Source organism: Equus quagga, chromosome 13 (assembly GCF_021613505.1).
Source record: "Equus quagga isolate Etosha38 chromosome 13, UCLA_HA_Equagga_1.0, whole genome shotgun sequence".
NCBI lineage: Eukaryota > Metazoa > Chordata > Mammalia > Perissodactyla > Equidae > Equus > Equus quagga.
The window spans coordinates 79,773,922-79,790,263 of record NC_060279.1 but is presented as its reverse complement, the minus strand read 5'-3'; the positions used below and the strand labels follow the sequence as shown (position 1 = coordinate 79,790,263).

At 53.1% G+C, this 16,342-nt stretch overlaps 1 protein-coding gene across 11 annotated transcripts in view; it reads left to right on the top strand.

The window, feature by feature from the left end:
* Positions 1-16,342, top strand: part of ANKRD11 (ankyrin repeat domain containing 11) — a 213,829-nt gene that overhangs the window by 176,022 nt on the left and 21,465 nt on the right. For 6 of the 11 annotated variants that reach the window (XM_046681538.1, XM_046681547.1, XM_046681539.1 and 3 more), the window contains one exon: positions 4,117-4,255. In XM_046681538.1, the coding sequence (XP_046537494.1) occupies positions 4,117-4,255 (139 nt within the window). Of the gene's footprint in view, positions 1-1,666; positions 1,800-2,983; positions 3,175-4,116; positions 4,256-15,872; positions 15,970-16,342 lie in introns of all 11 variants that reach the window. The other 5 variants (XM_046681545.1, XM_046681542.1, XM_046681544.1 and 2 more) reach the window with 4 other exon arrangements.

Below are 16,342 nucleotides of genomic sequence, written 5' to 3'. Positions count from 1 at the left end.
TGTTCAGCTGCATCTGATGTTCGAGGTTCTGTCCTGTCGGTGCTTCTCTCCTGCTGTGTGGTGTTCCATTGTGTGAACAGTCACCTTCTGCCATGGGACATTTGGGTTCTCAGTTTGAGACATGACATGGACATACGGACACTGGGTTTTCCACAGTCCTCCATCTGGCTTCATAGTTCGTCAGGGTGGTTTTTCCCGCCCTGCACTCCCCACAGCTGTGAGAGTTTGGGTTGACCCACGTCCTTGCTGACACTTGGTGGCATCAGTTTAAGTCACTTTGGTGGGTGTGGAGTGGCACTTCATGGTTTGTCTGCTGGTCGTGAAGATGTTCTCCTGCGCTGTCTTCTAACAGCTTTCAGTCTGTGATGCATCCGGAGTTGGTTTTGTTTTGTGGTATAAGGTAGGGGTTGAGGTTCCTTTTCTTCCCTCTGGATATCAACATGGTCACTGTTGCTTGCTGGAAAGACCCCTCCCCGCTGTGTTGCAGAGAGCCTTTGTCGCCAGTCGGGGGCTTCCAGCCAGCTCCTGCTCTTTGTCCTGAGTCTTTGGTCCTTGTCCAGGACCCCATGTTGTGACACTCTCATTTTATGTCTTGGTTCCTGGTAGTTTAATTTCCTGAGCTTTGTGTCCTTCAGGATTGTCTGTGCTATTTTTGACCCTTTGCATTTCCATGTACATTTTCTAATAAGCTTGTTGACTTCCACAGAAAGCCTGCTGGGATTTTGATTGGATTGTTTTGAATGGTAAAGATCAGTTTGGGGAGAATTGCCATAATAACAATATTTACTTTTCTGACCCATGAACGTGAGTAACCATTTTTGTAAGCCTTCTTTATTTTCTCTCAGTATTGTTTTGTAATTGTCTGTATGGAGGGCTTGAATGTCTTTAGTTAGATTTATTCCTATATATATGATGTCTTGATATTAATGTAAGTGATTTTAATATTTCCTAATTGTTTATTGTATATAGAAATCAATTACTTTCTGTATCCACTGTTTTTCTCTAGTTCACTTACTGATTTGAATAGTTCAGTTGTCTATTTGGATTTTTCAGGTATACAATTGTATTGCCTGAAGATTAAGACTTCTTATCTCTTAGGAAGAAAAAAAAGGAAAATAGGGATTGAGCCCAATGTGATTGCAGAGGAGACCTTATTTTGTGTCCACTATGTCCCGACGTGTTCACTGAGCCCAGTGCTATTCTCCCTGAGGTGCTCCTGGAGTGCCACCATGTTGTCACCTGGGCCCTGTCTGTTCACTGTTGTGGAGTAGTTCATTTGTGACTGCTCTGGGATAGGTTTACCACTGGCCCTTTGATGGGCAGTGGTGTTTCATCTTTTTACTATTGTGAACAAAACTGCTGTGAGCATCTGCACTCACTTCTTTCTTGTGGGAACTCCAGGGGGTCATGTTGTGCCACTCCCACCAGCAGGCCTTGGAGGTCTGGTTGCTCTGCCACGCCCTTAGCGGCGTTTGATACTGTTGGCCTTTTCTGTTTGAGCCGTTCTGGTGGGAGTGTTGATATCTCCTTGTGCTTTCGAAGTGCATTTTCCTAAAGTGGAACACCTCTCTGGATGTTAACTGGCTACGTGGACGTTTTCTTCTGCAAAGTGCATATTCAGATCTTGGTTCATTTAAAAACAATGGGTTGTTTTGTTTTCTAGTAGACTTGGTGATGCTTGGTGTCCTTGCCTTGACTCCTCTCACGGAAGCACCCCGTCATCTGCGCTTGAGCCTGGGCTCGGCTTTTGGGTCCAGGGTGCCTTTTGTCAGGCCTTTTCTGCATCTACTGAGATGATCGTATGATTTCTTTCCTTTCTCTTTTTTTTTTGGTGAGGAAGATTGTCCCTGAGCTAACATCTGTGCCAGTCTTCCTCTATTTTGCATGTGGGATGCCACCCCAGCATGGCTTGATGAGCAGTGTGTAGGTCTGTGCTCAGGATCCGACCCCACAAACCCCAGGCCACCGAAGGAGAGTGCGTGAACTTAAGCAATCACTACACCACTGGACCGGCCTGTCCTTTATTTTCTTAATGTAGTGAATTATATTGATTTTTAAATTTCCTGCATTCCTGAATACTTTGTTATTGTTATTATTTGTATTATCTCTTTTGTATATCCATAGATCAGATTTACCAGCTGGGCCAGGAGTTTTCTTCTCGGGAAGGTGTTTATTACAGTTCTGGGATTTTCTAATGGGTGCCGTCCTTCTCCCGGTGCTGGGGGTGGCGGGATATGGGTAATGACAGGTGTGCCTCACGGAGACTGTGGGGTGAGATGGCATGCCCAGCATCTGCCTGGCTCCAGGAGTTCTTCCTCATTCCAGTGGCGTTGCTATGGCTCAGGCTTTGCCCGGTGGCCCCTCTTTGCACTCCAGATGCCCTCAGAGCTGGCAGTGTGTTCTGGCAGAGGTCTCTCTTGTCACTTGAGGGTGTCTCTCATTAACTGCCAAGGTTTGTGGTTGCCATGGCTGAGTGGTCAAGCTGGAGGAATGTTGGGGCCACAGAAGGCAGGACTGCCACAGGTGCTCAGTGCTGGCAGGCGGCTCCTCCCAGGAGCACCCTGAAAGCTCCTGGTGCTGTGAGAGTGGCGTGGGGGTGTGGCTGTGACTGCATGTCCTTGCCAACTGCTTCCCTGAAGAAAATTCTAGAAAGAAAGCTTGCTAGGGGGATAGGAAGTCATGTATTTGTAGCAGTTCTTTCTTCTGCACACCAGGTATGCTGACTGCATGGTGGGCTATGTGTGTGCTGCCTGCGTAGGGCTTGATGCACGTGCTCTCCGTGGACAGGGCAGGTGGCTGGGAGTTGTAATGCCTCTCCTGCCTGGGTCATTGTGTGCTGGTAGCAAACAGTCAAGGTGTTGGCTAGAATTTGGAAGACTCCTCAGAGCAGCCTGCACCTGGGATGACGCCATCAACTGGAGGGCTTGGGGTCCAGGGCACCTGCTGCTGCAGCCAGTGAAGTAGGGGCTCTCACTCTACACAGCTTGTTCCACCATCGGCCCCCACCACCACCTGCATTTTCGGATGAGGCTGTCCCACCCTTGCCTCCCAGGGCTTTGTGTGCTGCTATTTCCTCCCGGGACCTCCTCACCTCATGTGGCACAGCACTGTATGATGAGCGGCTGCGTGTATGTCGTGCCCGTCATGTATAGAGCCTCCACTCAGACCCTTGAGGTGGGCACTGTCTCCCATTCTACAGATGATAACACTGAGGCAGACATAGTGCTAGGCTTGCCCAAGGTTGGCCGGCTGGTCAGGATGGGGCTAGAATTCAGGCTCCTGGCTCCTTATGCTGTAGGAGGACCAGGCCTGAGATTAGAGCAGGGAAGAGGGTGTTGGCGACACAGCCACCCACTCTCTAGACAGCTCTGGCTTTGGAGGTGGGTGCCTCCATGTGGGTTTGCATCTGTGGGCTCTGCTCTGGGACCAGGGCTTGGCCTGAAGAATCTGTCCTGAAGACAGCCCCACACAGGCCTGCGGGGAGGCCAGTGGCAGCAGGAGCACTGGGCGCTGTGCAGGGATGTCAGATCGGGAAGGAGGAGAGCCCGCCCTGTTCACGGCAAGGGGGGAGGACAGCATCTCAGGAGCTGGACATACTCCTGCGACATGTGGACACACTCCTGCACAGTGGGAGGCCCAGGCAGGCGGGGCAGTCAGGCACCTTCATTCCACAGGGAGAGTTTATAATGGAAAATGGGACTCCACCTGTTGACACCCCTTTTTAAGGCAGCTCTTGTATTGCGTTATCTAATCTGTCCCTGGGAAAACGGGGTCAGAGGCAACTGTGTCTGCTCTGCTTTCTTCATATGCATAAGTATAGTCGTTAGCAGCAGTTTCTTGAGACTTCTCCAGGTTCTGGACAAGGAGTAGGGCTGTGTGGGGTCATGGTCAGGGCTCGGCTGCAGCTCTGGTCTGTGAGGTGCCTCACTGGCGAGCACAGCTGTCTGGCTTACGGAGAAGGATGGAGGAAGCCACGTGTCACTTCTAAGATTGGCAGCAGGAGGAGCTGTTCATTTCCCAAATAAGAGATTTGCTTTTCCTGGCACATGAAATGACGTGAGGTTTTTGAGAATTTAACTTGGGAATGATGTCTGAAAGTGTCACTTTCTTTTCTAGGATAAAGATAAAGTTTCTCTAACCAAGACCCCAAAGCTGGACCGCAGTGATGGAGGGAAGGAGGTGAGAGAAAGAGCGACCAAACGGAAACTGCCCTTCACTGTGGGGGCCAATGGAGAGCAGAAGGACTCGGACACAGGTACCACCCCACCCCTGCCCCCTCACTGTGTCCCCCATCTCCTTGCTCCCTCCTGACTGCCTCCAGGTCATCCGCACCCGGCCCATTCCCACATCACACCTGCCAGACTCTTCTCTTCCATAGGAAGTGTCCTTGATCCCCACGCCTTGGGGGTCTCCTCACACCGGCCCGGCCTGGGCTGTGCACTCAGGACAGGTATCTCCCAGCCTCTTTGCATCTCTTGGCTTTGCTCTGGGACCCATCTGAGGAGTCCTGCAGCAGAGCTGAGTTGGGGTCCAGAGTGAGGCCTCGCAGTGCCTTCTCCTCTCTCTTAACGTTCAGGGTAACTCGGAACTGCTAGGGAAGGTTTATACACAGAGAATTCCCACAAGTGCCACAAGTAGAAACGCACCCCCAGCATGCCCAGGGATCCTCCCAGTGTGTGTCTAGCCATGGACGTGACATGGCTCCTCTCCTGTGAGGCCCCCAGGCCCTCCTGAAGGTTTTACGGTGGAGGATAAACATGTTTCCCCTCAGGGCTACAAAAGCACATAAATTAAACCCAGTTGTTTGAATTAAAAGCTGAAGGGAGCCCTGAAAGTGAGCAGGAGCCAGTGCAGTCTTCATGCAGGTGCAGGTGGGCCTGGGGGTGCAGAGCAGGAGCGTGTGAGTGTGTGAGTGAGAATGCATGTGCACTGTGCATGTATGTGGGCAGGTGTGAGCCTTTGTCTCTGCATGTGAGCATGTGTACATCTGTGTGTGTGTGTGTACGTGTACTTTGCGAGTGTGTCTGTATGTGTGCGTGTCTGTGTGTGTGCATCTGAGGAGTTAATAATACTTGATCTGTGTACTTTCAAGTTGAGCTGCTTGAGCTCACCTTGAGCTGCTCGTGGGGACGTGCTGGGTCCAGGCGAGAACCCAGCCTCCCTCCTGCTGGCCTGCACTCTCTTCCTCTTGATCTTGGTGCTCAGTGGCCTTCCCAGCTTGCTGGTTATCTGACTGCTCTGCAGACTTGAAGACCAGTCGCAGGTGGAGGTGGGAAGGGACGCAGAGACCCAGAGGCCACAGAGCCTGAGGTGAACCCACAGAACCACAAGGTGGGCCTGGCTTCCCCAGAATGTAGCCATAGGACAAGGGGCAGGGCCCTGCCAGGATGGGGCATGGGGGGCTTCCTCCTGTGAGAGTTTGTCAGGCAGCAGTGAAGTAGCAGGTGCTGAAACAAAACAAACGTGAGAAAATTGGGAGAAGTGGCGGAAGGCACAGTCTGGGAATGAGTGTCTGTGCTATAGACTTTATTCACGAGGTCACAGTTCCGCCCACACACCCTCCTGTGCAGGGTGCTCCCCAAGTGTCTGTCCCCATGGGGTTCACAGTCGCTGAACTGAGACTTTGGTTAGTTAAAAGCCAGTGAAGTAGATTTGGTTTTGCTGGCTGAGATGCGAGGAAGGTGGCAGGGCTCCGTGGGGTCCTTCATGAAGATTTGGCCAGGCCCATGGCTCCTTTGCTGAGGGACAGGAAGGAGTGAGTGGGCAAGGTGAAGGACCAATAGTCTACAGGAGAGCCGTGGGGTAGAGGAGGGAGGGGCTAGGTGCCTAGGGACACAGGGCTCCCACCAGAACGGGGGGGCTCGCAGGGACTCTGTGGCTCGGGCGTCAGGTCCAGGTGAAATGAGGCCAGGCCTGGACGCGCTCTCTCCTGTCCTGGAGTCCGTGCCAGGTTCGGTTGTAGAGCGTGCAGTACTGCTATTTGGTTTTCTTAGTTATCTGGATGCTGGGGTCTGGAGGTTGACGTCAGACCTCTGGGATGTTCTGGTAAATCCCTAGGAGCCTTGCTGTAGGAGTAGGAGCTTTTGCTTCCCAGGAGGACGTGCTTCTTGAGCAGGGCCGGCAGGGCTGTGTGTCCACTGAGCATGCCCAGGTGGGCGGATGTCCTCAGGCTGCCCACCCAGTTCTGGTTGGTAGGATTTCTTTGCAGTGACCGTTTGATCGTGATGGTGGCTTCTTGGGCCTGTGCTTCCAGAAATCTTACAGATTATCTGTTGATGAGTGGCATCTTGGGGAAGGGTGGCTAGGTGGGTTCATGGAGTCCAAGGGGGCTCCCTGGGCTGTCTAGGAGATCCTCGGGGTGTGCAGGGAGTACCCACGTTTCTTCTCCATGAGGGCAGGGAGGGAATGACTGTGAGGTAGGAAAAAAGTGAAGAATATTTTGAAAATCAACTTTTCCAGGCAAGGATTATGTTAAAAATCTAAATATATATGAAATATAATATTTGCCGTCTTATTCCACTTGTTATCCTTTTGGGGCCAGTTTTCCTTAGTAACTTTCTTTTACACTTGCTTTGTTGATGTAACAGACTAGAGTTTCCAGTAAGATGATTCTGCTGGTGGCAGTGTCGAACATCACTTGTATCAGGAGCCTCTTAAACTAGGGAATCCTTGTGCACCCTGCACAGTAGCAGGAGGCAGGTCACCTGGGCCATGGCTGGCTCTGCAGGCCGGTTTACTTACACACAGGTTCCCTGTCTTCCTACCTCCCTTTCCTGGTGAGCAGGAAACCTGAGCCAAGCACTAACTCCACACTAACTACCGGAGCATTTGTTGCGCAGAAACCGGGTGGGATGGAGTGAAGCGTTTTCCTGAGAGGTGCCAGGATCTACCCGCCCCCCAGCCCCCCAAGGCTGTGCCTCCCGCTGAGTCAGGAGGAGGGAGAAGCCCCACCGAGAGACCAGTGTAAAGAATCATTAACTCTGATGAGTGACTGAGATAGGGAGACTCTGGTCCCCTCCTGGGTAAGCCAGAGAGGGAGCTCTTCAGGAGCAACAGACCTGGAGGGGCCGGGTGGGAGTTGGGAAGGGTCATGGCCAGGTACGAGGTGTGACTGTCCCCACCCTGTCTGGCCCCTGCCATGTCCCTCCAGCGCCCTCTACTGGGAAGATACAGTCTAGAGCTTACAATGAGGGGGATGCAGCAGAGGGCTCCAGAAATCCGGGTTCTCATGGCAAATGGTGAGTTTCTTCGGCTGTGCCCCCCGAGTGGGAAGAGGCTGATGAGGCTCTCCCTGAGACCACCAAGCTGCCTAAGAAGGTTCTCCTGTTTCCTAGACCCTCAGGAGCAGCCGCATGTGACCCTGGCCGCAGGAGGCCGGCCTCTGCAGTGCTTAGTCAGGGCTGGGGGCGGCCTGCCAAGAACAGGACGGCTCCGTCTGTGGCGAAAGCTGGAAATGCTCTGCACGTCCGTGCCCACGCAGAGCCAGTTCACCCTGAGGGGGTTCACCGTTTCAGCTGCCCACAGAGCACCCTGGCCTGCTTGTGTCCGGGTGGATCTGAGCATGAGGCAGGAGCTGCTTCCCAGTCCTTGCGGAGTGCTGCACAGCCTGCCCAGAGCAGCGCTCTCTCTGCAGGGCAGGCGAGGGCAGGGCGTGCAGGCTGCACACGCCACACCAAGGCCCGCCAGCCTGGGCAGACTGGGGACCTGAGGCGGGCCTGGCCGTTGGTCCAGGAGAGACAGGCAGGCCGGGAGACAGCTTCTCCTGTGGCCGCAGAAGAAGGCAGCCTCTCGGCCAGAGAGGAGGCACACACTGCAGACGGCTTTTCCAGGCAGGTGGTCTGGGGCAGCCCTCCTGCCCAGCTCAGCCTGCCCAGTGTGCCCACTGCTGACTCGACGCCAGTCTCGGGGGAAAGCCTTGGAGCACCTGCAGTGTTCCTGACCAAGTTATGTGATGCCTGGGACTTGCTTCAAATTAGGCTATTCTTTCTACTTTTCGCATGTTTAAATTTCCCCACAACTTAAAAAATCCATGAATAAATATTGCTTAGGTTGGTTTAGAGATCGGCCTCCCTCCTCAGGCTCCCACACGAGCCTCGTCCCCATCGTGCTGTCCATGCCTCAGTCTGAACCCCGGCCTTGCCGTTTTCTGCCTGCAGCCACCCGGCAGCTCCCCCTTCAGAGCTGCCCTGTCAGAGGATTCTCCACACCTGGGTGTTTCTTTGGAATGAGGAGAATTGAAGATTTTCTTACTTTGCTTTTCCCTTCTGAATCAGACTGTTCCCTCTGGTATTCAGGTGTTTATTCAGAAGCTCTGAAATGTGAACTGCTCCTCATTTGGTCTTTGGGATTTGGGGACACTCACTTATTTACTGAACTCATGATCCCCCTGGTTCTGTAAGGGGAAGGGGCTGGCTGCTGTGACTTCTGCTCTGGGGCTGTCCCCTATGTGTGGAAGGGAGAGGCATTGGCCCTGCTGCTGGCGTCTGCAGGACTTCTTGGAACTCCGATCGCCGTGCCCTGCTGAGTACTGGACGTGGCGTGTGTGGGATGACAAAAGGGCTTCTCCCACTCGCTTGCTTGCTGCCTCACCAGGCGCTGGACCATGGCAGGCAGAGAGTGAGGTGGCACTGTGGGAAAATGATACTGCTGTGAGAACTCTTCCTGGAAAGGACGTGTGCCACACATGGTGTGACCCTAGGAGCACTCAGGACTAGGGGGGTGCATTGTGACAAGACCCCCAAAGCTGGAAGGACTGACTGTAGCCACATGCCACAGGAAGCCCTGCCTCAGCCTTCACTGAGTGCCTGACCACCTCCCATCTCAAAACAAAGCCCAGAGCACAGCACGTCCCCAGTCCGTGTCTCGGTGGCTATCTCTGTGCACCATGTGGCTGACCTGGGCCTGCCCATCCCTAACCTCCACTGCCTTAGGAAGAGCAACTGCTGTGACTCTGGCCGGGGACAGCCCAGTGGTCGTCTTCCCATAATCTTGTGAAAGGAGGGTCAGTATCTGAATCAAGGTGAATTCTATGAAGCAGAAAAGAGATGGGATGTGGAAGTTGGTGAGCAGAAAGAGCTGAGGGGGCCCAGCAACTGCCCTTCCCCCGGTGGTCCAAGTGCGAGGGTGAGAAGCCCGTGTATCTGAATAACCGTATGTAGTCACTTGTGAAGAAGCGTGTTCAAGTAAGTTGCTTTCAAATACTTAAGAATTCCTTGTAATTGGCCTCTGGTCAAACTATTTCTCAATTATTTTTCCTTTCTAAACTTGAGCAGTTTCTTCTTATACAGAGGAGAGTTTGGACTAGCAAAGGAAGGCCCTTTCTATTTAAAATTCTCTATTCCCCCAGTTGCAGAAAAGATGTGAATCCACAGGGTAATCCTGGGCTCCCTCAGGGCCCCTCACAGGGGTATTCGGCTGGTACCCAGGCCATGCTGTCAACGTAGTGTATGTGAGTCGGGTCCCCAGGACCACCCTGAGTTTTGCGATTCACTGGGAGGACTCGCAGGACTCCACGTGTAGTCATACTCGTGACCGAGACTGACTGCGGTGACAGGATCCCCAGCAAAATCAGCACAGGGAAGAGGCACGTGGCCAGAGTCCAAGGAAGCCGGCCGCAGCTTCCAGAGCCCTCTCCCCGTGCGCCGAGTCGCAGGATGCCCCTGCTTCCCTGGCATCGAGTCGTGATGACACCTGGGAGTGTAGTCGACCCGGGAAGGCTGTGGAGGGGAGGGCGCCAGGCTGAGGTGGCAGGCAGACTGAGGAGCCTATCCAGGCTGCACCCTGCTAGACAGTGTGGGACTTTGGGCTTATTTCTTAACCTCTCTGTGCGACTCTGTGTGTTCATCCGTAAAGCTCTGAATTGTGAGGATCCTGTGGGCCTGCCCTGTGAGGTTGTGTGTCGCCCCCTCGTCGTGTTGCGCGCTCCAGGCCAGCTCTCGGAGCAGTCCAGGTCAGGATGCAGTCACTCCACCTGGTGATGCTCCCAGGTCTGCGGCTGGGCGAGCCTGAGGGACGGTCGGAGGCCTGTCCAGGCAGACCCAGGGACTAGCAGGATTGGATTATGATTTATTTTATTTTGTTTAATTCTCAATATGCTCTGGGGGAGTGGAAGAGAGGAGCAGAGGTTGGGAAATTGTTTTTTTTGGACCCTTCATCCTGACATCCCTTTCTTCTATGCTGGCTTCCTGTTTACGGTCATGACACCCCTCATTGAATTCCCAAGCACCTGTGGAATGGGGACTCTCATCGCCCTTATCTAGAGATGGAGAAACCCAAGTGTAGAGGTCACATGGCCGGTGAGCTAGGCAAGCCCTCCACCTGTACTGCAGGAGAAGCCAGATGTCAGAGATGGAGAAGTCAGGGACCCACTGAAGTTCACACTGACCCCCTCTTTCTTTAAATGCTCAATGGTAGTGACTTTTTAAAAAAGGAAAGAAAGGGGCCAGCCTGGGTGGCCTAGTGGTTAAGTTCAGTGCACTCCGGTTTGGCAGCCTGGGTTTGGTTCCCTGGGTGCAGACTTGTACCGCTCTGTTAGCAGCCATGCTATGCTGGCGGCCCACATACTGAAAGATGGATGAAGATTGATATGGATGTTAGCTCAGAGAGAATCTTCCTCAGCAAAAAAAAAAAAAAAAAAAAAATACAATTAGGCAAAAATCAGGCAGTCGGGAGGAAAAGTCAGTCGTAACTGCAGCCAGAATGTGAGACAGTGCCCCACCACAGTGGTTAGTGGGGCAGCTTTCTGTTGGGGCTCGTATCTTCTGTCTTGCTGCATTTGAAGAATTTGAGTGTAATGCTTAGGTGAGAATGACAGGCCCTCTGGCAACTCATTATCTGACTCGGATGCTCTGTCTGGTGAGGACATGTGGGTGGACTGTCCATGCTCTAGGCTTCTTGCAACTTGTGACTTTGAACGTCAAGATGAGGCCATACGTTTGGTGTGGAAGGCGTGCTCCTGAGACCAAGTTAGACACAAGGGAGCTGTCAGGATAGCAGTGTTCCCCAGTGCCCACCACCCCACCTGCCATCAGACTTCCTTGAGCTCTGCCGGACATGGCAGTGAGGTTCGTGATTTCACGACAGCACTACTAAACGCTCTCCTATGGCGTAGAACCAAGGTGATGTTGACATCTTAGGACTTGATGGTGGAATGTAGGAGTTACACGTTTTCCTTTTTGACAATATGGTGGACTTTGTCTCCTGGAAGAGCCCTCGGCTAGAAAAGCCTAGGAATTAGAGACGGTGAATGATGAATGTAATGGGCGACGAGACCTGGGGGCCGAGAGCCACACCTGTGGACCCCTTAGACACCCCAGGTGAGAGTTGGGGGCATGTCTCTGCCCTGGCCACAGATTTCTTGGGGAGGCAGTAGACAGGCTGAGGGCCTCACAAGGTTGGGCCCATGAGAGCTGTGCCTGCGGACCCCTTAGACCAGCACTTGTCTCTTCTGGCCAGTGTTCAGACAGGGTGAGGGGCTTTGAGCGGTCTTCCCAGAGACTAGCCCATCCTGCCCCCGGAACCCTGGCGCTCTGTCCTGCACCACCTCTACCTCGTGCTGTTCGAAGTACCTCGCGCTCCCTCCACCCCAGAGGTCTGGACAGATGGCCTCTGTGCAGCTCCCTGGTGCCTGAGTTCAGGCAAACACAAGCGCCCAGTCAGAACTGCAGACCCTGAGGGAGAAAGCCGTCCTGAGAGCAGGTCAGCCCCAGGGGCTTCACGCGTTGGGGTGAGCAGGTACAAAATATGAAATCAGTATAATGTGGTAAAAGAGAAAATTGAAAACACAAGCAGGGAGCAAGATACTGTCAAAAAAGATCATGTAGCTTTTTTAAAAACATAGAACATGTGGAAATGAAAATTATCACTGAAATTAAAAATTCAGTGGACAGATCATATAGTTTACTAGATACAACATCCAAAAGAATTAGTGAGTTGAAAGTTATAACTAAAGAAATTGCCTAGACTGAGGCCATAAAGAAAAGAGGTGGGAAACATAAAGGAGCTTGCAAGGTGAAGAAGACGAGGCTCAGTGTCTGCATCCAGCCAGAGCTCCAGGAGGAGAGAAGGAGAGCACGGGTGCACAGAGAAGACGAGAAGTCCCTGTGTGTGTGAAAACGAGAGTCCTCAAGTTCAGGGAGTGTGACGCCTTATGAGCTGAGGGGAGGGAAATGGCTACACGTGGGAGTATTCTGTGCTGAAATCACAGGACAGCACAGAGAAGGCATTGAAAGTGGCCAGGAAAAGGAGATGTTGCCCCCAGAGCATGAGGCCAGCCTCCCAGGAGTCCCCACAGCTGGACACTCCTGACTAGTCCCGAGGAGGAGCCCTCCCAGAGCTCACTCTATTTTCCTTGCTGCCGGAATTCACTATAACTCAGAAGAGTCTCTTCTCCAGCAGATGACGTCTGAGTTCTACTGGGGAGTGAAACGCAGTGGCAGGAAGTGGACTCCTGAGAACAAAGGTCCATCACAACCACCTGCCCTCTGCAGCCCCTGCTTCCCGGGAAAAGGCCACATTCTAGCTAGACAGCTGCAGTAGAGTGCAGGAGGAGCGTGTTCCAGAAGGCCTGGGGATGAGAAGGAGAAATGGGTTTAGTGGGAAACTGTGACAGCCTGAGAGGGTAGGGATTCTTGCATTTGCCAGCTGGGTGACTGCACACTAGGAAAGAAAGATGAAACGTGGCACCGACTTCATCAAGCACCAGTGAGGTGAACGTGCACAAGAATGAAAGTGCTCTCGAAGTCCAAGACACTGTCATCACTGTGTTTTCCTAAAGGTGATGTAGGGGCTGTCCAGGCTCAGGGGAAACCGTCTTCCACCCATCAGCCTACCAGGTGTGCCACAGCTGGTGTCAGAATATCAGGAGACACACACTGACCTGATGGATCAGGAAGGAAGCCTCCAGTAGGAAGCTCCGGCCTTGCCCCAGCCTTTAGGGTCCTTTGGGATCGTGGGCTCAGCTGTTTCCCACCCATGCTTTCCAGGACTCCACTTTCCTGGACCTCTGCCTCTGGGCCCCGTGCTGCTGTCAGCTGCAAAGCCCTCCGAGCTCTTAATCCAAGCCTCTTCAAGCTGCAGAGCACAGGCTCCGCCCCTAGTCTTACTGGCAGCACCGCACCCTCAGCCAGCACTTATTGCTCATACAGGACTTGCTCTGCTGTCACACGGACCTGCCAGGTCTCCACTCTGAAACTTGGCAAATGCCATTTGGAATTCATATAAGTTCTTCTTTGCTTCTGGTTGGATATCAGAAACGAAAAATTAGCAGAATTCCAAAGGAGCTTGCCGGTTGTCTTCCTCTCGTCCTGTTCCCCGACTGCGCTGGCCAGTGAGGGCTCCCTAGCCTGGGGAGATAGGTTTTGAAACCTTCTCTTCTACCTCTGAGAGGTTGGTCTCACCTGTGGACCTCTGGGTTAGCCCTTGCCCACAAGACACAGCGAGCTGAGCTGTTCGGCATGTGGTAGGAGGCACAGGCGGGACCATTTCTGTAGCAGGTAACAATGCCCCATGTGCTAGAATGGAGAGCTCCCTCTGTGGGTAGCGCTTCTGTGGGCTCTCGCTCCTCCCCAGACTCACAGCCTGGCCTGACTTGGACCCTCCAGTACCGATAGCTACAGGTGCTTGTAGAAAACTACATTTTGCTATTGTGAAATTGGCATCTTAGACGATGCGATTACGTTTGGGGTTTTCCTGTGTTAGGACACAGAGATGTCCTGTTTAAGTCCAGGGAAGCCCCTGTGAAAAGTGTGCTCTTTTTCCAGATGTGGGGCAAATGAGCTTCTGTGAGGGTCAAATTCATCATAGGAGGGAGCGTCTGTGCCTTTCCCTAGAGCGTTGCCAGGAGCGCTTACAGCGCTCCTGGCCAGGGGAGAGGGAGGTCACAGTCCTGCCTTTGCCAGAGCTTGGCAACAGCAGCAGAGGGTGGGGGTGTGGTGCTGTAAGGACAGTGTCACCTGCCTGTCTCCACACACGGCTATCCCCATGCTCCACACAAGATCTTTGTCTCTTCTTGAGACCGCAGGCCTGGTACCGTTAGGTCCTGCTGTGCAGTGGGGGACAAATTCTGTTGCTGCAGAAAGCCTTGTGTGCAGAAGGCCACAGGTTGTTCTCAGCTGCCACTCACAGAAGTGCAGGCCCTGCTGCCACCTCTGTGACCTCCAAAGAGTCCACTGCCTGCACTGTTGCTTAGAGACCGTGGCTCTGCTGACCTTTCAGGTTCCTCTGGCATCTTGAAATCAATGTCATGTCTCTCCTGAAGACACCCCAGCGAGATCCTGCCCTGTTGTCCGGGTCCACCTGGGACCCCGAATACCTGCACACGGCAGAGAAGTGGTGCCGATGTGTACTCCATGACCTCTGGAGTTACTCCACGTGCTTAGTAAATGTCGCACGCAGCCAGAGGCTCTCAACACCGTGCGTGCAGACTCATGAGGCTGTGTGTGCTTTTCCGAGGCTCTGCTTCCCTCCTTCTAGTGGACATTATGTCTCCACGGCCCTAGGCAAGTGTTGTGCTCAGTGGGGCGCAGTGGGCAAGAGCCCCTGAGAGACCGGAGGCCCTGACTTTTGGAGACCATACAGTGCTTCCCGGAAGATGGGGTGGGAGTGGGGTCCAGAGCGCAGAGTGTGGGGATTCTGTCATTGTTTATACATTGGCCCTGGAAAGCTTCTCATCTTGGTCACCTTCATCATCAGAACATGTACATGAGCGCCGTGTGGCCAAGTGGGTAAAGGTAGAGAAGGCGCGGAGAGTGTGAGGCAGGTGCAGAGACAGGTCAGCAGAGCCCTCAGCGGTATGAGAGCTCAGACACTGCCGCCCTGGTCTGGGACGGTGGCCCAGTCACTTCTCAAGTGTGGCCTAGTGTCTTAGAGCTGCAAGGTCAGAGCTGCTGCTCTAGTTCATTATCCCATGGAGGCTTCCACGATGTCTTGCCCTGGGACGCACCAGGAGGCCCTCCACACTGCTGCCTGTGCCTTTGCCAGGGCGTAGGGAGAATGGGGGATGGAGCGCAGGGGCTGGGGTCATTGGTCATTGATGAGGAGCATTCTTTCTGGAATTTACTTCCTCTCTAGGACCTGGGCCTTACAGATTGGTTAAAAACTAATTGTTGCTGCTGGTGGTGCCTGCAGTGCCTGGGTTTTACCACCTAAAACACGTCAGCATTCTCAGCAAATCACAACCTTAGTTTTTTAAAAGGCAGTTTAAAATACTTTTTAAGGAAATAGCAGTTTACAGAAAACTCTTCTTCAGAAAGTGGAAAATGACAACACATTTGTGGGGCCTAAGGTGGTGAATAGTGAGGGCTCTCTTTTCTGCGAGCAGAGTGGGTGAGGCAGACAGGGGATCATTCAGTCTGTACATCACTGATGCCACCCACCTCTTTAGGGTCAGACCCCAGCCAGGGAGCCAGCTCAGTGGACCTGGAGAGTCTGAGTGGGAAACAGAGACCCTCAGAGGAGAGTTTCAGAGACCTGCGCTCTTGTGGTAGCCCCCTTCCCTGCCTGTAGTTCACACCCCGCGACCTAGAACACCACGAAACCATCTTGGCCCCACACAGGGCCTCCACCCAGAACGCATGGGGCATGGGGGGATTCTGAGGCTCTCCACAGATCCCTAGTTTCCCATCAGCAGGAGGGGTGAGGGTGAGGAAGAAAGTGAGCTGCTGGCTCCTGCTTAGTGAAGTCTGGGGGTATCTTCTCTCCCTGCTCCCTGCCTCTTTGGAAACAAACAGCACGATGTGTTTCTGTTCGAGGTTGACAGGGTATTTTGTAATGGGTCAGATAAGTAGAGGATTTGCCTGTTATGAGGAGGCAGAGACGGGAACGGCTGAGCTGTTCCATTGTATCTCGTTAGTGCTCTGTGTTGATACCTTTAGATGCCTCCAGCTCAGTCCATGTCGTGGTACTGCAAGGCTGGTTCGCTCCTCGAAGCGCCATGGCATGAAATGGAGGTTCCTAGAAGCAAGAAGAAAGGTACAGTACTGACCAGTCGGCCTTGATCTATTTATGTATTTCTAACTGTGTTTGCCATTTTATATCTGTACTGTTTGGAGGCGGGACGGGAAGAAGGAATTGGATTATAGACACATGTTATCTAATAGATGGAGACTTGTCCTGTGTGAGCCAGGACGTCCGTGATCGGCTGTCCCACCACCTCTCATGTGGTGGGCAGTTTGGGGGGCACCTAGATTGGAGTGAATGGTCAGTGGGGCCAAGGCTTAGCAGGCTTCATTGGCTGACAGCCAGGTGTTGGAGTTGTGTTGCTCACAGTTACTGCTGGCAGAGGTGACGTTGGGCACCAGGGGCGCTGCCAGCTCTGTTCTCCCCTCTCCCTGGGAGCTGAGAG